Source organism: Eubalaena glacialis, chromosome 4, assembly GCF_028564815.1.
Source record: "Eubalaena glacialis isolate mEubGla1 chromosome 4, mEubGla1.1.hap2.+ XY, whole genome shotgun sequence".
Classification (NCBI taxonomy): Eukaryota; Metazoa; Chordata; class Mammalia; order Artiodactyla; family Balaenidae; genus Eubalaena; species Eubalaena glacialis.
The window spans coordinates 141,981,640-142,005,122 of record NC_083719.1 but is presented as its reverse complement, the minus strand read 5'-3'; the positions used below and the strand labels follow the sequence as shown (position 1 = coordinate 142,005,122).

Here is a 23,483-nt window from a genome sequence, read left to right as displayed (position 1 = left end):
CATCTCAAACCACTTCTGGCCATTCTATTTGTTAATGGTCGTAATAGCCAGTGAAATGTAGCAATGCTATTTCCCGTTAATGGGCGCTTGTTGTGTGCTTGACGTATGTTCCTTCCTGTTATCTAAATCCTCCGGCAACCCCCTCTGGTAAGTACTAAATTATCCTCATTTTATCCCCACTTTACAGATGAGCCTGCCAAAGTTTAGAGAGTTAGATAACTTACCCAAGGTCATAGAGCAGGTAGATGGCAGAGCCAAGATTTGAACCCACGCAACCTGGCTCCAAAGCACACACTCTTAACCACTGTACCAGCCGTGACACCCCATTGCCTAGGGAAGTGTGAAGAGCTTCCAAGAGAAGGTGAGATGTGGAGGAAGTTCATCTACCAGGGCTCAGGGCCGCGTGTGATAGTCACATATCAGTGACCTGCCAGGGGAGGTCTGGTGAGTAGGGGAGGAGGGGGAGATGGGCCGGGAGCATTGGCTCTGGGATGCAGGTCTCCGTAGATGTTTACACTTATCCTGAGACACATGGAGAGCTGTGAGGAGCGAGGGCTGAATCACTGGAAAATGACCTTGGCCTTGGAGACCTGGGTGTTGGTAATGATCCAAGGAGATGGCTTCTGAACCAGGGCAGGAAGTGGGGAGACTTGAGAGTTTTAGGAAATAGGGTCAAAAGGACCAGTTAACAAACAGTGAAAGATTTCATGTTTCTTACTTGTTGGAACAAAGAGATTTTCCATTGCTGAGGGATTGGCCTTTTTCACGGTGAACGGTGTTCTTAGAAAGCTCCTTCCAGCAATTGCTAGTTTCTGTGTAATCTTTCAAGACTCCCACTGCCCTCTAAATTAAGGGAGTAGGTGTTTATTGGGCACAGTATGCCAGACATTGTTGAATGTTTGTTGCACATTATCTTATTTGATAATTAAAGTTGCCTTAATGTCCTGACCAAGCAAGGCACTAGTAGTTCTTGCACATCGGCGCAGGTTCATTCTTGCATTCAACACTTGTTTTTTAGCAGCCGACCACATGCCACACGCTGCTAGCTACTGGGGATATAAGTGATGAACAAAACAAAATTATCTGTCTTCACAGAGCTTATAGTCAAGCATCAGGCTCACATGAAGTGCTTGTAAAGCATATTTAGGTGCCCAACTCCATCCCAGGAAGTCTGATTCAGTAAGTCAGGAAATGGGGAATGTAATAGATTCCTAGGGCTGCCTCAAACTGGGTGACTTAAAACAACAGAAATTTATTCCCTCACAGTTCTAGAGGCCCGAAGTTTGAAATCAAGGTGTCTGCAGGACCGTGATCCCTCCAAAGGCTCGCAGGGAGGATCCTTCCTTGTTTCTTCCAACATCTGGTGGTTGCCGGCCATCCTTGGCGTTCCTTGGCGTTCCTTGGCGTGTAGCTGCATCCCTCCGTTCTCTGCTTCCATCCTCACCTGGCCCTCTACGTATGTCTGTCTTTGCCTAGTCTTCCCTCTGTATGTTTGTGCCATCTCTGTTTTCTCTTCCTATAAGGACACCAGTCATTGGATTAGGCTCCATACTAATCCAACATGACCTCATTTTAACCTGATTGCATCTGTAAAGACTGTTTCCAAATAAGGTCACATTCTGAGGTTTCGGGTGGACATGAATCTGGGTGAAACGCTATCCAACTCAGCACTGGGGGGCAGCCTCCATGTTTCAGCAGATCCCCAGGAGATTCTAGAGCCTGTCATCAACGGACCACAGTTGCAGAAACCCAGGTCAGCAAGGGACCAGAGTCCCAGCTGGAGTGACTGGGGGTTAGTGGTGGTGGTTACCCTAACTGACTCGTTTTGGGCTGCACAGTAGGGTCTGGGTGCCCAGGAGAATCCATCAGAAGGAATCTGGAAATTGGGGAAGGGAGCTGGAAGTGTGGAGTGAAGAGCTTTTGAGGCCACAGCTTAGGAACGGTGACCCAGGGGAACGGGAGGAGAGAGTCAAGGGTTGGACCTGTTGCAGAGAACCACCGTAGAATGGGGCACATCATGACCCCTACCCCTAGGTGATGGAGGGTGTGGGAGAATGAGGGGCACCCCTAGTCGAGAAGGTGTGGGACATGGTCGTATCAGGAAGCTGCTGAATGGAAGAACTCTGGGGGCGTTTAATAGAAAGGTTGTGGGTGTTTTCGGTTCTGGGAATGAGGAGGTGTGTCTGGAGCTGGCCTTCCTGCCATTTGCAGAGTTCAGGGGGCCCGTGAGAGATGGGGTGGCTGGGGGTGACCTTTTTCTCTGCTGGAAGGAAGCTGCAGGCCAGATATCAGCAGGAGAGGATGTCACCAGCATTGTTGGCTTCATGTACTGCAAGCTACCCTCTCGAGAATGTTGAAATAATGTTCCCGCAGAGAAGTTGATTCTTTACGGATAAATGTCTTCTCGGGGTTTATGAAGCAATCGGGAGAGAGGGGAAGGGAGGGTGAGTGATCCTCCGGCTTTGCAGGGCCTCCCAGGTCTGTGGTGTGTCCTCCTGAGGCCTCTGAAGAACCAACCCACCCCCTCCCCTCTCTTTTTCCCTTTCACTTTGCAAGTCTCCACTTCCTGTTGGTCACCTTGGTTACCCGTGGTGTTTCTTCACGTCTTGCGGCTCTTTGTTCTCAGGCCGACTCAACCCCTGGAGCTGTTTCCCAAGCCGCTGGCCCAGAGCCCGGAGGCCCAGCCTCCCTCGGGAGGTAGCCGTTGGCAGCAGGGAGGATGAGCACGGTGGGAAGCACGGGAGGAGACCCAGAGTGGTTTTCTTTCAGCGGCTGGTGTGGGAGAGCAGCAGCTCAGCCATGCCCTGCACCTTGGGCCGTATGAAGCAGTTGTCACACTCAAAGCAATGTCACACCCTGGGCCCGGCCAGCTCCTCTGATGTCCAAGCCAGGATTTGCCACTAACCCGGAATGTGGCCTTGGCCACTGAACTTCTTTGCCTCAGTCTCCTGGGTACTATTGTTAGTGGCAGTACCTCTGCCTGGGCCCATGTCAAGAGGGTGGGTGTTGGGATGGAGAGCCTAAATTGGGTTAAATTGCCGGGGGTGCCTGTGTGCAGAGAAACAGTGTCAGAAGGGCATATATCGACACTCATACATACTCACAGTTATCTCCTGGTGGAGAGATTGCTGGTGATTTAAATTTTATTTGTATTCATCGTATTTTCTAAAATTTCTGTAATGATGAGATATTTTATAATCAGTTAACTATAGCATTATTTTGGAAGGAAAACACAAACCTAAACTATTCCATGGGGACCCCAAAACATAGTGTTAAGATCATGGAGTCAGAAAGCCCAGATTCAGATCCGTCCTTTATTAACTAGGTGGCCTTCGGCAGGTTACTTAGCCTCTCTGAGCCATCCTTGTCTGGAATACTGGGATGCTGATGGTCCCCATCTCGTGGGCCTGGTGGAGGATGAGAGGACAAAATGCATGGGATGCAGTGTCTGGCAAATGACGTATAAGCTTTCAAATTAAAATATGATACATATATATAAAATGGTATGTATAATATGATACATATAAGCTTTCAAATTATAAATACGATACATACATATTTTCAAATTATAAATATGATACATTCATCATAATGAGCAAGTCCAGATACTCATGAAGACCAGAGGGGAGGTATAAGACTCAGGGAGCTGAATTCCAGGGGAAAGAGAAAGCTCTGTCCTTGCCTTGGGGTGACATGTGCCTCAGTCTATCCAGTAACAACAGAGGGTAACCAAGGAGGAACCAGGTCTGTGGTTTACGGAGAATTGGGAGCTGCCAAAGTTGTAAATATATACATATATATATATAAGAGATGGGACAGGGGCAGGAGATTTAATCTTGGGCCCAGTCCCTGGACTCCTCAAGGCAGGACACCTAGCACTTGGTGCCCGGGGCTTCTGTGGCTGGCGTCTTTGGCCTCTAGTGCTGCTCCTAGGCTCCTAATACCACAGCCATGTGGAAATTCTTACCAGGGGCCATTCTTCAGGTGGAAGCTGTGGTTTTTAATCTCAGCAAGCTTTTCAGTTAATCTCTTGATTTCGAATCATCAAATTATTAGGCACTGAGCCAAGGATTTTCACCAGAGTCTTGCCTTGCAGATGCGCCAGGGTTTCATTTTCCCCAGCGCACCAGGGCCCAGCTGCCAGCACCCTAAAGCACCATTTCACAGAACAAGCTCTCTGGGATGTTGTTAGTCTGCCCCTGAAAAAGGACAGCGGGTGGTAGTGGTCTGAGGATAAATAAATTTAACCTAGAGTTTCTCAAGACTATGTAAGTTTTTTCCTGACCAAATGTTTCAGGGCCTCTAATGGGCTAATATGTATGTAGTGTTTCCCAAACTAATGGCCCAGAGAACCCTTTTTTCAGGGGCTGGGGTGTCATGGAACACATGTTGGGAAGCATTACCTTTGGAATGACCAAGTGTGGAGGGCGTAATTCTTAAAGCTCCCAGTCCTCTGTAAACACTGACCTTCTTCCTCCTTGGTTACCCTGTGTTGCTGTTGAGTAGACTGAGGCACACACCACCCCAAGGCAAGGACAGCTTTCTCTTCCCGTGGAATTCAGCATTTCCCCCACCCCCACCCTGTCCTCACACTGCCCGGCTTTGTGAGTAGTTGGAATTGCTCAACTAGATGAATAGTTTTATACATCCTAAGATCAGGAGCAACTCATTTTTTCTTACCTTTTCATTTCAAGTATTTGCGGTTCCCCAAATTTGGAGATTTGGGTAAGTATTGAGTATCTCTTTTGTGTCAGGTGCTGGGGTCACAGAGCCGAACAAGATGAATGCAGTCCCTGCCCTCGTGATGGCCAGTCAGGGGTGAAGAAGATGGTGCTTGGATGGGTGGAGGGAGGGAGGGATGGATGGATGGATGGATGGATGGAAAGTCTTGGATGCTCGGGGACTGACAGGGGTATGACCAGGGAACACTTTTCAGAAGTGACTTTTAAGCAGAGATCGGAAGAAAGAGTGGGTTAATAGTCAATTAGAAAGTAACACAGTGCAGGACACCGAGGGGTCAAATGAAGACTTCCCTTTCTCCCCTAATATGAGAAACCAGGGGTGACTGGCTGAACTTTCACAGTGCACATGACCTTCAAAGCCCTCTGAGGTTAGCCTTAAAATGCCGGCAGAGGCTGTGTGTGAGGGGCACACACTGAATTTTCTTCCCCGTCTCTCCTGCAACAGTGATGGGCTGGGGTCCTGGCTATGGACTCAGGGTCTGTTGAAGTGCACTTGGGGCTGGCCTTGCCCATGCTCCCACACATCTAAGCTCAGCACAGGTGCGGAGGGTTTGCCAACCTCTGCCAAGGTCAGCGCCTCTGTGCTGGGGCGAGGGGAGGGGGAAGCATGGAATCCTCCAAAGCCTCTACAGGCGGCCTTGCTGCCTCTGTGTGTAGCTCGGTTTGGGGCTTCATGTGGGTCATGATTCACTTGTCCCTGGCCTGTCTTGGAGCCCTGCACCTCTCAGGTAGTCCTCTTTCTGCTTTGAAAGCCTCAGGCAGAGCTCTTAGGCAGCAAGGAAAGTGTTTCCAAAGGACTCAAGCCTGTCTTGACACCCACCGCCTTCCTCTCCCCCAAAATGACACCTCTGGTATCCCTGGGGTTTCCCACTCGGGGGCCATTCCCCCACCCCGTTGGTTACCCCAGGGAAGGGTGCAGGACCAGGTAAGGGAGACTTAGGGGAGGAGGTTAGAGAAGGCCCCAGGTGGAGGGAAGATCCCCCAGTTGGTGTTTGCTTGGGTTGCACCTGTGTTCATCACAGAACACTCCATTCATTCATTCATACATTCATGCACTCATTCAACAGATATTCATTCGCCCTAACTGTGTGCTGGGTACCAGGGGTACAACCAAGACCTGGAAAGAGGTGGCTCCCTCCCTCCCGGCGATCACATTGTGGGTGGTAGGGGCAGGGGGGGCGACAGATGAACACTTGAGTCAGCAGTAACTGCTGATTGTAGGGATGCTGCAGCAGAGGCAGGTCAGGAAAGGCCTCTCAGACGACACCCGAAGGAAGATAGGAGATACAGCCCAAATGTCCAGAATCGGGGTCTGCTTAAGTCACAGCACAACCTCACAATGAAACTCCAAGCAGCCATTGAAACCACAGATTCCTGTGAAAGGGACGTGCTTGTAGATGAGGATCCTCTGCTCTGTGAAAGTTTGCACAGAGAAACATCCAAAGAATCCGTGTGAAACTCAGTAGTACTTGTCGCTGCACCAGGGATTATCAGTGATATTTGTTATTCCTTTTTACTTTAGAAAATTTATCAGTGAGCACATAATTTATAATTAGTAAAAAGAAGAAACAAAGAAAAACACTACTTCTGGGTAGTGCATTGGTGGGGTCTTTGCATCTTGTGAGGATGAAGCGGGATATTTAGCCCGGCGCTGGCAGGGGGGATGCTATTATTAAAGAGCTGATTTTGTCAAAGCGATGATGCAGGGTTGCCAGGGAATCCTCGGGGATAAGGTTTGAGCTGGGCCTTAATACAGTGGCTATCTAGTCCCTCTCTCCATTTTTTTTCAAACTGGAAACACAGTAATTGAAATAATAAAGCGAATGTTTTTTTTTTTTACAGTGAATGTTTTTTAAAAATCTGGGCAGTGTTGAAAAGCGTGAAAGTAAAAATCATGTGGGATCCCAGCCCTCTGAGATAACCACTGTAACATTTTGGTGTACATCTAATAGTTTTCTTCCTAGTCCATTGTTATTATTTTTAAAAATACGGTAAACTACTGAGATAACAAGAGCAGGGTTTTTTTGAAGGTGGATCCCCCTGCCCTCACCCATCACGGCCATCTGTCCCTGTGCTCCCGCCTCTAGATGTACCTGAGGCACAGGTGCTCTCCCGTCTGGCTCAGGTGATAAAGAGCCAGAACTGGGGAGGGAGAGTTTCAGGAAGCTTCTGCCCGCCCCGCCACCCCTCCGCCCCTCCTCTCAGTGCCCTCCCCGCAGCTTTTGTGCCGGCCACACCGATGCTGCCCCTGGCCCCAGCTCGAGCAAAGTCACCCTGCCTGACTGGTTCCTGCCCCCTTTCTGCCCACGCCAGCTGCTGCGTGCCTGCCAAGTGCCTGCCTAGTGCCTGCCTAATCCAGGAGAGCTTCCTGAGCCGCCTCTCAGCAGGCTGCTCTTTGGTTTCTGGAATCCAGGCCGCTCAGCACTCAGCGGAGGGTCTGGCTTCATGCACCCGGAGCTGACTTAGGTCAAGAGTGCTTGGGGAGGAATGCGATCCTTAGAGCAAAGCCCTTGTAATGAATGCCTTTCCCCGCTAATTGGGTTAGGGGAGTAATCGGGCTGGACTCTCAACTAAACAGGGTAGGCATGCTGGCATCCCGCATTGTTGTTCATTTGCCAAAGAATCGCCCTGCTCTGAGGTGCAGGAGAAAAGCAGAGGCTCAGAGCTCCTAATTCCCTTTGGTTCCGGGGCTCTGCAGAGCACGTGGAGAGGTCAGGCTTCCTTTTCTGCACAGACCCCTAGGCCCAGCTATAACCCCTCAGGTAGAATGTCTCGTTCCACCGTACAAAGCAGCTTCCTTTGAGAGCCCGACAGAGGCAGATAAGCTCAACTTACCTGAGATTTGATTGCCCAGTTTGAGGGAAAGGCCACTGATGCTTGCCTGAGTGCTGTTAAGTGCCAGATGCTTTACATTATGGCACTGTGACCCCCGTTTTTTGCATGAGGACACGGGTTCAGAATTCACATGCCCAAGGTTAGTAAATAGTGGAGGTGAGACTCCACCCCAGAACTGCCTGACTTTACAATCTGTGCCAAGTTGCTCCCCCATATATGGCAGGGATGGGTGTATTTGGAACAGGGAGGGATGTCCTTGTGTTCATTCTTATTTTTTTTTTTTTAATTGACTGTTTTTTAGGGCAGTTTTCGGTTCACAGCAGTACTGAACGGAGGCTACAGAGATTCCCCACGTACCCCTGCTGCCCCCTGACACACATGCAGCCTCCTTCACTATCAACAACCCCCCCAGAGGGGTCCATTGGTTACAGTCAATGAACCTACATGGACACATTATTGTCACCCAAAGTCCACAGTTTACATTGGGGTTCACTCTTGGTGTTGCACATTCTGTGAGTTTGGACATGTATCCATCATTATAGTATCATACAGAGTAGTTTCACTGCCCTAAAAATCCTCTGTGCTCCCCTATTCATCTCTCCCCCACCGAACCCCTGGCTACCACTGATCTTTTTTCATTCTCTCCATAGTTTTTCCTTTTCTAGAATGTCATATAGTTGGCGTCATAGTGTGCAGCCTTTTCAGATTGACTTCTTTCACTTAGTAATATGCATGTAAGTTTCCTCCATGACTTTTGACGGCTATTCATTCCTTTTTGCTCATGCAGATATTTTTCTTGAGCACCTGCCCCTGTGCCAGGCTCTGGGCACTGGGCAGATGGTATCGGCAAGATGGACGTGGCTCCTGCTCTCTGAAGCTAGTGTTTAGCAGGAAAAGACACATAAATAAGTAAATACCTGGCCGTGAAGAACAGCGTGCTAAGAGAGAAAACAAGGGGCACCTGATTTGGAACGATGAAGGGTCAGAGAAAGCCTCTCTCAGGAAGTGACCTTTAAACCCGTGTCTGAGGGAGGAGCAGAAATGGGGTTGGGAAGCATCGCAGGCATCTGTTCGAGTTTTCAGAAGCCTGCCCACCCTTGAGACCAGCCTTTTCCAGGAAGCCCTACCTGCTAACTCCTTCCAGAGCTATTGTTGCCTGTTCCGAAGGTCCATAGCTTTTTCTTTTATGCACCGATGGCTTCCTGTGAGAATCTGCTCGAGCCAGTGGGCTCTTTTCGCAGGGGAGTGTTCAGAGGAAAGACCTACAGCGTATTGCTTTGAGTTTCTCTTGACACAAGGGAAAATCCAGAGGGAGGGAGTGAAGCTTGGCTGGGTTGAGCTGAGCTGGGAGGGAAGTCAGGACATTGCATATCTGACTTACTGTGTTTGGGGCCTTTGAACCGCCTTGATGAGGGCAGCGCGGCCTGGGCCAAAGGTCGCTTGGCTAATTTCCCGCAGCTGCTGCCTGTGGAACACCAAGGATCTGTGACTGCTTGCTTCTTGTCAAGAGCCGTAGAGCCCTTTGCTTAGAGGAAATGCCCAAGTAGGCTGCAAGCTTGTGGAGGCTGCTGGAGGGTGGGGAGAGGGCCCTGTCGTGGAGGGGCTGCAGCCGCATGTTGGCTGCTGATACCAGCTGTCTGGCTGTAGCCCAGGACGAGCCTGGCTGAGAGATCTTCCTGCATCGCTGCTCCGCCCATGTCAGTGCCCTGCTCTAAACCCTTCTCTGGCTCCCCATTGCCCTCAGGGCAGGCTGGATATCTTAGCAGGACATACAGGCTGGGAGCCTGCCCACCCTCGCAGCCTGCTTTGTTCAAGCATACCCTCCCTCTCCGGCTGTTCCAAGGGCTCCAGATTCCCCAGACGGGACCCCAGTGTGGCCTTGCAGGTGCTGTTTTTCCTGCTGAGCTTCCTTTCCTTCCCGCTTCTTCAACAGGTTAATTCCTAGACATCCTTCCAGAATTTGGCTAGACGGGTCTCTTCTCCTTGAAGTCCCCATGGACCTGCTACTCTACACAGATAGCCGCACCTTCCTCTGGGCCCCGGGTGGTTGGTGCTCATCACTGCAGTCCCTCCCTTCCTGTTCCCTCCCTTCCTTCACTCCTTCACTGTTTAGTTTCGGGCACCCGACCATGTTCTCATCACACCAGGGTGGTGGCAAAACAAACACGAGCAAGAGCAGACCCAGACCCCCGCCTTCAAGGAGCAGCGTGAATCCATCAAACAATGAAGATGAATAATACACAGAGAGGTCAGATCTTTTCCATAAAGAAGTTAAGATTTTCTCCATGATTCAGAAAGTCTACAAATCATAAATGCTGGAGAGGATGTGGAGAAAAGAGAACCCTCCTACACTTGGTGGGTATGTAAATTGGTGCAGCCACTATGGAAAACAGTATGGAGGTTCCTTAAAAAACTAAAAATATTATTGCCCTATGATCCAGCAATCCCACTCCTGGGCATATATCTAGAAAAGACAAAAGCTCTAACTGGAAAATATATATGCTCCCCAATGTTCATAGCAGCACTATTTATAATAGCCAAGACATGGAAGCAACCTAAGTGTCCATTGACAGATGACTGGATAAAGAAGATGTGGTACATATATACAATGGAATATTACTCAGCCATAAAAAAGTATGAAATAATGCCATTTGCAGCAGCATGGATGGACTGACCTAGAGATTATCATATTAAGTGAAGTGAGTCAGGTAGAGAAAGACAAATATGTGATATCACTTATATGTGGAATCTAAAAAATAATGCAAATGAATTTATTTATAAAACAGAAACAGACTCACTGACATAGAAAACAAACATATGGTTACCAAACGGGAAGAGAGGGAGGTGGATAAATCAGGAGTATGGGATTAATAGATGCATACTACTATATATAAAATAGATAAACAATAAGGATTGTTTGCTGTATAGTACAGGAAACTATATTCAATATCTTGTAATAACCTATAGTGGAAAAGAATCTGAAAAAATATATATATATTAACTGAATCACTTTGCTGTACACCTGAAACTAACAAAATATTGTGAATCAACTATACTTCAATTAAAAAATTGTTTATTAAAAAAAAGATTTTCTCCAGGATTTAAAAAAAATAAAAGGTTGAGAAAAAGGATACATTAAAATTCTTCTAGTCTCAGATCTAATATTGATAGTTAGTTAAGCCCTGGGGTTTGTAGGACTTTGTCAAACTCAGTTTCTTCATGTGTAATGTTAGGAACAGGAAATAATTGATTCAGGCTTTGGGCATCTTCCTTGAGCACAGCTCTAGGGCCACTGAGAGAGCTGTGTTGTGGACTCAAGGCTCTGGGGGAATAAGCCAGATTTCATCCCAGCATGAAATCTCCACCAGGCTTCGCTTTCAGAGGGTGGACCTCCCCTCCCTCAGGGAAGACGAGGAGCTTTCCCAGAGTCCACAGCTTTCCTCGGTAGTGTTGATCATGGTTTGGAATTCTGCAATTGCCTTATTCTTTGATGGCCATCTCTTTCTAACTGGGCCATAAACTCCATGAGAGTGGATGATGTGTCCATCTTATTTTTTTATAACAGCTTTATTGAGATATAAGTCACACCATAAAATTCACCCTTTTGAAGTATACATTCAGTTGCTTTTAGGGTATTCACAGAGTTGTGCAACCATCCACACTATCTAATTTCAGAACGTTTTCATCGTCCCTGAAAGAAACCCCATATCCATTGGCAGGTCCCCCCGCCACTAACCTCCCCAACTGCCCCCAGCTCCCAGGAGTCGCTAATCTGCTTTCTGTTTGTATGGATTTGTTACCGAAAAGGGGGGCCCCTTCCAGGGCCCGAGAGTGGGCTCTTGTCTAACACTCGGAAATGGATTGTCCAAGGAGACACGTATCCTTACAGGGCAAAAGACTTCATTGGGAAGGGGTGCCCGGGCAGAGAACAGCGGAATAAAGGAGCCCAGGAGAACTGTGCCACGTGGCTCACGGTCTCAGGTTTTATGGTGATGGGGTTAGCCTTCCAGGCTGTCTCTGGCCAGTCATCTTGCTTGTGCCCATGTTTGGTCTGACTAGGGTCCTTCCTGATGGCGTGTGCATCTCTCAGCCAAGATGGATTCCAGCGTGAGGGTTTCTGGGAGGTTGGCAGGACATATTATGGGCCGGCGTCTCCTCCCTCCTTTTGGCCCCTCCCGAATTCTCCTGGTTAGTTTTCAGCGGCAGTGTGCCTCATCGGGACCTCCTGTTGTGAGACAACTCGTGCAAGTGGTTATTATTGTGCCTGGCTGAGGCAGGCAGTTTTGGTCAACAGATTTTCCTATACTGGACATTCTATATAAAGGGAATCATAGGATATGTGGCCTTTTATGACTGGATTTTTTTCACTTAACATAATGTTTTCAAGGTTCATCCATGTTGTAACACATATCAGTATTTCATTCATTTTTGTGGCCTAATAATATTCCATGGGATGGACAGACCATATTTTTCCATTCATCAGTTGATGGACATTTGGGTTGTTTCCATTTGGGGGCTATTATGAATAATGCCGCTATCAACATTCCAGTACAAGTTTTTGTGTGGTCCTGTGTTTCCATCTCTTGGGTATACACCAAGGATTGGAATTACTGGGTCATGTGGTAACTCTATGTTTCACATTTTGAGCAGCTGCCAGATCGTTTTCCACAGTGGCTGCACTATTTTACTTTTCCACCAGCGGTGCAGTGAGGCTTCCAATTTGTTCCATTTTGTCCACATTCTCACTAACACTTGTTTATTTTCTGTTTTGGTTTTGGTTTTTATAATAGCCATTCTAATGGATGTGAGGTGGTATCTGATTGTGCTTTTGATTTGCATTTTCCTAATGATTATAAGGTGAGAATCTTTTCATGTGCTTATTGGCAATTTCTATATCTTCTGTGAAGAAATATCTATTCAGTCCTTTGCCCATTTTTAAATTGGGTTGTCTTTTTATTGCTGAGTTGTAAGAGTTCTTTATATATTCTGAATTAGAGTCTCTTGTTGATATATGATTTCCAAACCTTTTCTCCCATCCCGTGGTTTGTCTTTTCACTTTCTTGATGGTATCTTTTGAAAGTTTAAAATTTTGAAGTCTAACTTATGCCTTTTTTTCTTTTTTTGATCCTTCTGTCTTGGATGTCAGATCAAAGAAGCCATTGCCTAATCTAAAGTCGTGAAGATTTGCTCCTGTGTTTTTTCCAAGAGTTTTATAGTTTTAATTTTACATTTAGGTCTGTGTCTATCTCATTCCAGATTGTACCTCCTGTACCTAGAATAAGGCCTGATGTATAGGAGGTACTTGATACTGAGTGAAATGAATGAATTGATATCTCTTGAATGAGTGAATGAACAGATATCTTCTCGTCCCAGAGCTGTTGCTATTTAAGTAAAGCCCCGGGGTTAAGAGAGGGCATTAGATGGAGGACGGCACCAATTTGTTTTAATCTCCTCCCCCAGTGAACCTGCCCTTAGTGAGCTCTCACAATTCCCTTTCTGCCAGCTTTTCTTTTCCTGTTTTTCCTCACTTTTGTTTCCCTATTTGACAAAATGTTGCTAAGACATTTCCTAAATAAATTGTGTCTGGTCTACTTTGGTTAAATTGTAAATATGGTAGATACACAAGAAAAAATTTTCCGTCATAAAAATCTTAGTTGGGTGCCATTTCTCTTGTTGGTTTTTATTGTGTTAGACTAAATAAATTCAGGTGACACGGCAGTGTATGAATTACAAAGGAAAAGTCACCTCCTAGTGGGACATATGATGTCTAGAACTTACTTTTAGAAAAAAGTGTGTATGTCTGCAGAGAGAGAAAACGTAAAATGTCAACAACTAATGAATCTGGGTGAAGGCTATTTGGGAGTTCTTTGTACTGTTATTTTAACAACTTTTTTACAGTGAATTTTTTCAAAATAGGTGCTTCACATCCATTTTTCATTTAATCCTCAGCTGTTGAGGAAGAAATGAAGGTGAAGGCAGGCTGACCAAGGTCCGTCAAACTCGTTGAGTAGAAGAACCAAAATTTGGACGTGGGTCTCCAACTCAAGGCCTCCTACATGTTTTATGGCCTCGTGCATCTCAGATAGTCGAGCTTTTGCTAGGAATGACCCTCTCCTTCACCAGCCTCTGTCTTCATGTTCTTGACACTTTACGAGCCTATGCTCAGTGAGGGCAGGTGGGAGACGGTCCAGGAGTTTCTAGAATAGAGGGGCTGCCATCCTGGGACTTGAAGGAAAATGAAGAGGGTGTGGAGGGAATCGATGCTTCCTCACCAGCCAGCAGGTGGGCCTCTGAGGCTCTCGGGAGACAGCCCTGACCCCCCTTCTGCCCTGCCTGTTCCAGGAGCTGAAGCTGCCCACCTTCCGAGCCCACTCCCCGCTCCTGAAGAGCCGCCGGTTCTTTGTTGACATCTTAACCCTGCTGAGCAGCCACTGCCAGCTCTGCCCCGCCGCCCGGCACCTGGCCGTCTACCTGCTGGACCACTTCCTGGATCGCTATAACATCACCACCTCCAAGCAGCTCTACGCCGTGGTAGTCTCCTGTCTTCTGCTCGCAAGTACGTGGAACCCACTTCCTTCCCTGTGCCGTTTCCTCCCACTTGGTGAGCCCAGGTGCTCCTGAATCGTTCTACATTTCCATGGTCTTTGCACGTCTTCCGTGTTCATCCTTAGCTGAATGCGAACCATAGTAATAATAACCAACATTTTCTTTAGCATCTATAATGTACCAGGCCAAGGGATGAGGATTTTAGCAGCTTGATCTTAACGAATCCACGCAGTGACACTGGAAGACAGATACTTTTAGAACCCCCATTTCACCGAGGCACAGAGAGGTTAAGAAACTTGCCTTGGGTCACCCAGCTCATCTATAGCAGACAGGATTTGAGCCCAGAACTGCATGGTGCCAGAACCTGTGTCTTAACCCCATGTCACCTGCTTTCTGACATAGGGCTTCTGAAATTGCTGGCGGAGCGGGGGGAGCCCTAGCAACCACTGTTCTTAGAGGTGTTTAGAAATGCGACTGTTTGTGTGGGCCCCAAGCAGGACCCATTATGTAGTCTCCAGGCCTGGGCACAGGCCTCTTGGAGTTTGTATCTTCCAGTGAGGCCTCACTAAAAACACGGCATGGGGACTTCCTTGGCGGTCCAGTGGTTAAGACTTCGCCTTCCAATGCAGGGGGTGCGGGTTCAATCCCTGGTCGGGGAGCTAAGATCCCACATGCCTCACGGCCAAAAAACCAAAACATAAAGCAGAAGCAATATTGTAACAAATTCAACAAAGACTTTAAAAATGGTCCACATAAAAAGAAAAATCTTAAAAAACAAAACAAAACACGGCATGGCTTTGACCATCTGTCTGCCTAGGTAGGAAATGACTATGCTACTGCTGTGGTCATCTGCTTAAAACACAGTCTGCCATGCCATGCTGCAACTAAAAATTGCCCTCTGGTTTACCGACAGTCTTAGAAGGACCGTCCGTCAGGGTCCTGCCTCTCTGACCTCAAGCCTTTCTCCTCTTCCATCCCTGGGTTCCAGCCAAGCCCCTCCTGTCACAGATCTTTGCACATGCTGTTCCCTCTGCCCACAGCACTTCCGATTCCTTCCCCCTGCCCATCTGGTCCTGGTTAAATGGCAATTGGGCCCTGCACTCACATCCCCGAGAAAGCCTCCCCTGCCGCCTTGGGAGTGGGGTGTACGTAAGGCATCCCTGAGGTACAGCCCCACGGCCTCATGGACTTTTGATTGACACTCACCTCCCCCACTAAGCAATGAGTTTCAGGGAGGAAAAGGAACACATAGTAAGGCCTCAAAAAATAAGATTTGTGGACTCTCGTGCTTCCAGTGCCGGGGGCCAGGGTTCTATCCCTGGTTGGGGAACTAGGATCCCACATGCCCTGTGGTGTGGCCAAAAAAAATAAAATAAAATGAAAACAATATTTGTGGGCTAAAGGAAATGAATGGAGCCAGAGTTTCCCTTAGAGCTGGGCTTCCACGTTTCTCCAAGTTGCCCTTCATGCAGACGAGCAGGACACCCCTAAGTGGCCAGCTGCAGTCACATTTCCTTGACATCTAGTCTTTTCTCCTTAAAATTCAATCAGATCTTACATCCTCTGCTACGATATGTTATTGTCCTATTTTATTTTATGGGTCCCTTCCCCATTCCCCAGTGCTTGATTCCCTCTGACGCTTTGAGACCACCATGCACATTTTCTCCCGTGGCTTTGTCTGTCCCCGGCACACTGCTACAGACCCTCCAGCACAATCACCCAGGTCCAGACACATGGCTTTAGAGTTTTCAGAATTCTGCCTTGTTTTCCACCCTGATAACACCTGCCACCTGCTGTTATCTTAATCCCTTTGGCTGCTTTGGGTTTACAGCCTCCTGACTTGTGATTTTCTCTACCTTGAGCCAGCTGGATTTCCCGTGTTATACAGGGGAGCCTGTCTTGCTGGGAGTCCGGCCTGCTCACTGCTTCAAAGTCTCAAATCAGCACGCAGCTCTGTTTTGTCTTGGGAGGAGCTGTGGGGTTTGCGAGACGTCCCTGTCAGTGGAGAGCAGGACAGGCATCGCGTTTCAGCGGCCCTCGAGGAGTCTGGAGTCTGGAGTCTGCACCGTGGCCTCTGGCCTGCTGCCGTCTGCGATCTGTGGGTTGCCTCGAGGGCCCTGGGGGGCAGGGGACTCGGATTTCCATGGGTTCACCGAGGCTCCCGGCATCTGTCTGGGGAGCTGGGATGAGAGGCGCTCACTGGGGACTCCTTTGTGCCGCTGTGCCGTGGCAGAGGGAGGGGGCCTTTCAGAGGGAGAGGCAGAGGCCCTCACCCACACATCTGAGGACAGCAGCCAGCCTTGGGCGGCAGGAACGGATTTTTCAGGACACCTGCCATATGCTCAGAGGCCCCAGGAAAGAAAAGTTTCCATGACAGCCTGAAATCCTATTCATTCCTCCCTCCCCTCTCCCCAGGCTGACTGTCAGCCACAAGGGGGTTCACCTTGCCTCAGGAAGTTGTGAGTTCTGCTAATTTTGTTGCAAATAATTAATTCCCAGATAAGAAGGGGGACAGTCCTTCTTGCCCGCACCTGTCCGTTCTTAGGTTTTTTTTTTTTTTTTTTTTTAATTTATTTATTTATGTATTTATTTATTTATTTATGGCTGTGTTGGGTCTTCGTTTCTGTGCAAGGGCTTTCTCCAGTTGCGAGGAGCAGGGGCCACTCTTCATCGCGGTGCGCGGGCCTCTCACTGTCGCGGCCTCTCGTTGCGGAGCACGGCTCCAGACGCGCAGGCTCAGTAGTTGTGGCTCACGGGCCCAGCTGCTCCACGGCATGTGGGATCCTCCCGGACCAGGGCTCGAACCCGTGTCCCCTGCATCGGCAGGCAGACTCTCAACCACCGCGCCACCAGGGAAGCCCCCGTTCTTAGGTTTTTAAAGCTGCTTCCAGGTAAGGGCCTTTGCGTAGGTGGAGCCCTCTCACCTACACATAGCCCCTTCTGCCACCATAAAACAGGAGCCAGTCAAGGACCCATGCCTCCAAGCCTGTGGAAGGGGACAGAAAAGCAAGAGCTTGTGGGTTGTTCCATGGGGGACCACTGGCAAAGCCACCCTTTGCCTTTCTATGACCAAGTTTTCTGCATTTCCTTCCTTAACACAGGAGAGAATTCTACTATAAATATAATCTAGATATAAATATACCATAAATAGAGAAGAGCCACTCTCTTCTTTAGTCTTTCATCTTACATAGCACCCCTCCCCAACTGTCCTTTGGTTGTTGTTGTTTAATTAAAAGGACAATTTGACAACACAGAAACGCCACCACTTGCAGGTGAGTTGGCTTTCACAGTGCCACATAATAATTGTCGTCCCGGCGGGGGCAGCTTCGTTGCTCACTGGTCCCTTTCTACACGCCCAGCCCTGTGCCAAGCACTTTACACACACATCACTTGGAAGCCTCACAGCCAGCCTATGTGATCGTGCTGTCATCTGACCATCCTGCAGGCTCAGAGAGGCCCAAGGTCACACAGTTTGGAATTTTGCTTTATTTTTTTCAATTGAGGTAGAATTCATATCACAACATAGACTCTACCATTTTAACCACTGTAAAGTGTACGGTTCCGTGGCATTTAGTACATTAACTCTGTTGTGCAGCCATCACCTCTCTCTAGATCCAGAACATGTTCATCGCCCCAAAAAGAGCCCATGTACCCATTAGGCAGTAACTCCCCATTCCTTCCCACTCCTAGCCCCTGGCAACCACCGGTCTGTTCTGTGTTTCTATAGAGTTGACTATTATGGATATTTCATATGAAAAGGAATCATACAACATGTGACCTTTTGTGTCTGGTTTCTTTCACTTTCTGTTTTCAGGGTTCATCCATGTTGTAGCATGTATCAGTATTTCATTCCTTGTTATAGCTAAATAATCTCTCTTGTATGGATAGACCACATTTGTTTTTATCCATTCATCTGTTGATGGACATTTGGGTTGTTTTCACTTTTTGGCTGTTAGGATTAGTAGTGCTGTGAATATTTATTTGGGTACCAATTTGTTTGAACATCTATTTTCAGTTCTTTTGCGTAGCAACCCAGGAGTGGAATTGCTGGTCATATATGGTCATTCTATGTTGAACTTTTTTTTTTTTTTTTTTAATAAATTTATTTATTTATTTATTTATTTTGGGCTGTGTTGGGTCTTCGTTTCTGGGTGCAGGCTTTCTGTAGTTGCGGTGAGCAGGGGCTACTCTTCATCGCGGTGCGCGGGCCTCTCACTGTCGCGGCCTCTCTTGTTGCGGAGCACAGGCTCTAGATGCGCAGGCTCAGTAGTTGTGGCTCACGGGCCTAGCTGCTCCGCGGCATGTGGGATCTTCCCAGACCAGGGCTCTAACCCGTGTCCCCTGCATTGGCAGGCAGATTCTTAACCACTGCGCCACCAGGGAAGCCCCTGGGTGCTGAGTTCTTAACCTCAGGGCATGGACCAGCCTGAGGAAGGAGAGAGGGAGGGAAAGAAAACCAGAAAGACAAGAGGCATGCTCGGTGGTATTGCTACGGTAGCATGGCCTTAAATGTAAGATCTTATGATGATGATACAAAAAGTATGAGATACATTTTTATTGTTAAAAACATCCAAAAGATACAGAAGGACTTAGTGTAAAAAAAATTGTTTCCCCCCCAAATCCATAGTCCCATTCCCAAAGTTTGGGGTATATCCTTCCAGATCCAGATTTACTTATGTATTTTCATAATTGGGAAAACAAACCTATTTTCATTTCTGGGGGTGGGAGGAGGGAATGAATCATAGATTAACAGCCGTATAAACTGCCCGTAAAGGGACTTCCTTGGTGGTCCGGTGGTTAAGACTCCTCGCTTCCAATGTAGGGGGCACGGGTTCGATCCCTGGTCGGGGAGCTAAGATCCCACATGCCACGTGGTGCAGCCAAAAAAGAAAAAAAAACTGCCCGTAAACAAAATTGCCAGATTCCCTCCCTTCCTCCTTTTTCTACTCTTTTTTTTCCTTTCTAATCCCAATTCCGTCATACTTTCTCTTTGCAAACTTCTGTTTTCTTTCGTTGTGACTTCCAGACCCCCACCCCACTCCCTGGAAAGCAAGGTTTCTTAGTGCTGAGTTGCTGGTGAGCCCTGTCCTGCTCCTGGCTTCTGCCTTGTGAAAAGCCGTGAAAGCTCAGGGGGACAAGTCCATCTGTTTCTTAGGATAAAGTTCTGACTTCCATATTTTTGTAGGTGAGCCTGAGTCCAATGCTGGCCTTCATCTCAGCCCTCATCCTCCTCCCCAGGAGAGGGAAACATCAAGCAGGAGGGTGGTCCCACGGCCTCTGCAAGGGAAGGACCCCTCTCTGCACACGGGTCTTCCTGCAGGGCAGGGTCCCATAGCCCGGCGTGAGTCTGTCATGCTCTGCTGTGCTTACCTGTAGAAAGGCCCATCTCCCTCCTGTAGAGTTTTAAAATTAGAAATGGTATGCTCACTTGTAAATGAGATTCAAAGAATAAAATAAAATATCTGTTGCCTATCTTCTTCTCCAGAGATAACTTCTGGGAACAGTTGCTTACATCTTTTTCCAAAATCGATCGAGTGTATTTTCTAGAAATGTTCTGTGCATATACAAACATACAGTCAGCCCTCATGAGTCCAAGATTCCATACTTGTGAATTCACCTACTCACTAAAATTTATTTGTAACCCCAAAATCAATACTCCCGGAACTTTTCGGGTCATTCGTGGACACATGCTGAGCGGCAGAAGATGTGAATCGTCTGGCCTGCGTGTTCCCAGCTGAGGTCGAACAAGGCAGCGCTGTGCCTTCTCAGCTCTCATACTAATAACAGGTGTCCTTTTTTTGCTGTTTAGTGCCATGTTTTCTCATTTTTCTGCTTGTTGGTGTTTTTGCTCTGTAAAACGGACCCTAACCATCGTGCTGAATTGCGGTGTCGTGTTCCTACGTTTGGGAAGGCTGTGATGTGTGTACCTTAGGAGAAAATGTGTGTGTTAGGTAAGCTTTGCTCAGGTATTAGGTGTAAGTGCTGTTGGCTGTGAGTCCAATGATCATGAATCAACAATATAGTAAACAGAAATACACAAAAAAGGTTATGTGTTGATCAGTTGTGATCAGAGGCTCAAAGGAACCTAACCCTGTATCTTCCCCTAGGAGCGTGGTTCTGTATTCACCAGATCAGTGTGCACAGTGAATAATCAGAATCCATTACATTTGCACAAGTGGATTAATAACATAGGTGTTTTCTTCATGGTACGTTAGGGAACATCTTTCCCGTCTGTATGGATTTACCTTACTCTTTTTACTGACTGCAGAGTTCTCCATATTATAAACACTGACATTTATAGAATGATTCCTCTGTCGATGGATATTTACATTGCCATCTTTTTTTTTTTTTTTTTTTTTTTTACTGCTTTAAACAATATGACAACAGCTGTCCTTTCCTCTGCATCTTTGCACACTGAGGTATGTCTGTGGGATTGCTTTGGTCAGAGGTGTGTGCATTTAAGATTTTGGTGGGTAGCACTGAATTGCCTTGCAGAGGTTTTGACCAACAGCTGAGCAGATCCCTTTTTTCTTAAATTGAACTTAGTGTGTGGGAGCCTTTGGAAGCACGTGCTTCTCCACGAGATCAACACACCATCAGAAGAGGAGCATTGTCCCTCCCCCATCTGGTCCCTCATCACTGTACACTTTGAGCTTCTGTCTGTGCTCCCAGCAGAGAGTGCATTTGCATCCTGCCTTTCTGCCTTGTCCTGTCCAGGGTGTCCAGGTGAGAAATGAGTTCCCAGACCAACTGCTTTTAAGGCTCCTTAAGCCAGAAATCAGTAGCCTCATCTCTTAGGGCAGGTACCAAAAAAGGCACTGCCTCTGGGTCTCGGGAGATTCTAGGAGAGGCCTGTCTTTCTCCTAGAAAAGTGCCTCACTCCCCCTCTCTCATCCCTGCATCCCTCCCCTCCCCTCCCCTCCCCCTGCTTTGATGACTGAGAAGCAGCTTCTTTGACAGCAAAGTGGGGGAGAAGCAGTCCTAATCCCTCCTGGATTTCCCTTCTGGACAAGGATGAAGGAAGGCACCCCAGCTCCCCCCAAAGCTAGGAATGCTTGGGACCCCTCTGGGGCACTAATTGTAGGCAGCAGATGGAAAGGGAGCAATTTTTCCAGGTGGCCTTGTTCAGGGGTGTACTTCAGACAAAGCGTAAGATTTATTTATAGGATTAAACCCAAATCTGCGAGGAAATGTGGCTGCCCCCGTGCAGGAAATAATTTAACACTCCCTGCCTCTCATGCAAGAGTGGCCAGCACTCAGTTTCCTCCCTGCCATGGTTTCACATTTCAGAAACCAGGATAGGTCTTACCTTTGATGTGTGCGCTTCATATGACCATAGTTTATTATGTCCTCCAAAAAGCTGCTGCAACATCAGTGGTACATCTTCTAATCGGTGACATTTCGGCGGTGGCCACGCAGCATGGGCGGACTGAAAACAGTGGTCTGTCACGTGAGGGCCACGCTGAGCAGATCCGGGCTCGGGGCTCCAGTGTTACAGTGCAGTGAGTGAGGACACGGTGATTTTCCATTTCCTGTTCCCATCTCTGCAGACTGGCAGGCTTAGAACTATTTGGGGGGGAGGGATTTTGTGTGACGTGCCGGTTGGATAGCTTGCTGGGCTGGAAATTCAGAAATCACACCATTTGCCTTAGCAATTCTAGTGCCCAGACCTGTTTGGCCAAGGCCTGGAGATTTTTGAGGGGAGGGGGAATCTTGAGCTGCATGGGTTCATTAATCATGCAGTGTTCAGGAGCCCTTGACCCAGCATGGGTAAACCAGTCAAAAAGCATTTATTTCACCTCTGCTATATGCCAGACGCTGTGTTCAGCCCCGGGGAGATGGGGGGTGAACAGTAGGGGTGCCTACAGACCCTTTCATTGACGATGGTTCATTCCACACACATGTACCTACTATGCGCTGAGCCTGGGAGACTGTAGGGCACAAAGCAGATCAAGTCCCCGTCCTAAAGAAGCAGCCTTCAAGCCAAGCATGACCAGCAGGTCTCTGGGCACCTGCCAAGAACAAGCCAGTCGCCCTTCTGAGAAAATCCAAGTGTCCTTACTGTTAGGAGAACAGCCCAACTCACACAAAGACCCGGACATTGACGTCGGGCACCCTGTCTGCTCCTCACGCTGTCTGCAGTTTGGCTGCTGGGAGCTAGGCATTCATCTTTTTTTTCTTTTTATTTACAGTAGCCTTGAACCCTCTCTGTAGTGAATACTCGTGTCTTGTAGTACCTGCTCCGCTCTTATGGCCAGAATTGCATTATACGCATTCTCCTGCTAGTGCTGAAGTTTGAGAGGGCAGAGCTCAGAGTCCTTCATTAGGCACCCGTTCCCCACACCCAGAGTCTGTCTTCCAGATTAGAGCCCCTCCTTGCCTTGCCTAGGAGACTCGGGCTCCACGTGGTGGGCGTTCACTCCCCTGGTCACAGCAGCCTGCCCTCCATGGGACACCCACCGCCTGGTCAGCATTGGTCTCGATCGTACCTTTCGTAAAACCAAAAGATCGTAAAACCAACTGAAAGCAAGGCACATTTCAGTTGGTTTTAAAACCCCTTCCAAATAGATAACTAATAAGAACCTGCTGTGTAGCACAGGGAACTCCACTCAATACTCTGCAATGACCTATATGGGAAAAGAATCTAAAAAAAAAAAAGAAGAGTGGATATGTGTATATGTATAACTGATTCACTTTGCCGTACACCTGAAACTAACACAATATTGTAAATCAGCTATACGGTGATGCGGTGGTTAAGAGTCTGCCTGCTAATGTAGGGGACACGGGGTCAAGCCCTGGTCCGGGAAGATCCCACATGACGTGGAGCAACTAAGCCCATAAGCCACAACTACTGAGCCTGCGCTCTAGAGCCTGCGAGCCACAACTACTGAAGCCCGCGTGCCTAGAGCCCATGCTCCACAACAAGAGAAGCCACCGCAATGAGAAGCCTGCGCACCGCAACGAAGAGTAGCCCCCGCTTGCCGCAACTAGAGAAAGCCCGTGTGCAGCAATGAAGACCCAACACAGCCAAAAATAAATAAGTAAAATAAATAAATTAAATAAATAAATTCATTTTTAAAAAATTAAAAAAAATAAATAAAGATCACTGTCCTCAAAACAAAAACAAAAACCCCTTCCAGGCCCAAAGGAAATATGCCAGCCTGTCCCCTCTCTGCGTGGTGAGATGAGATTATTTTCATGTTAGGAGTGGATTTTCAAGATGGTCTTCAAGGAGCATGCCTTGCCTTTCCCTATGTCCTAGTCTTAGACTAGGGCAGATCCACATTCAGGAACCTTCTCTGGCAGTTACTTTGCCAGTTCTGGCTTCTAGGGGCCCATCAGTGGCATCTTGTCTTCTGA

At 47.8% G+C, this 23,483-nt stretch overlaps 1 protein-coding gene across 1 annotated transcript in view; it reads left to right on the top strand.

Annotated features, from left to right (window-relative positions):
* CCNJL (cyclin J like) overlaps positions 1 to 23,483 on the top strand; it is a 56,185-nt gene that overhangs the window by 16,640 nt on the left and 16,062 nt on the right. The window contains exon 3 of the mRNA XM_061188401.1: positions 13,920 to 14,133. Coding sequence (XP_061044384.1) covers positions 13,920 to 14,133 — 214 coding nt within the window. The remainder of the gene's footprint in view (positions 1 to 13,919; positions 14,134 to 23,483) is intronic.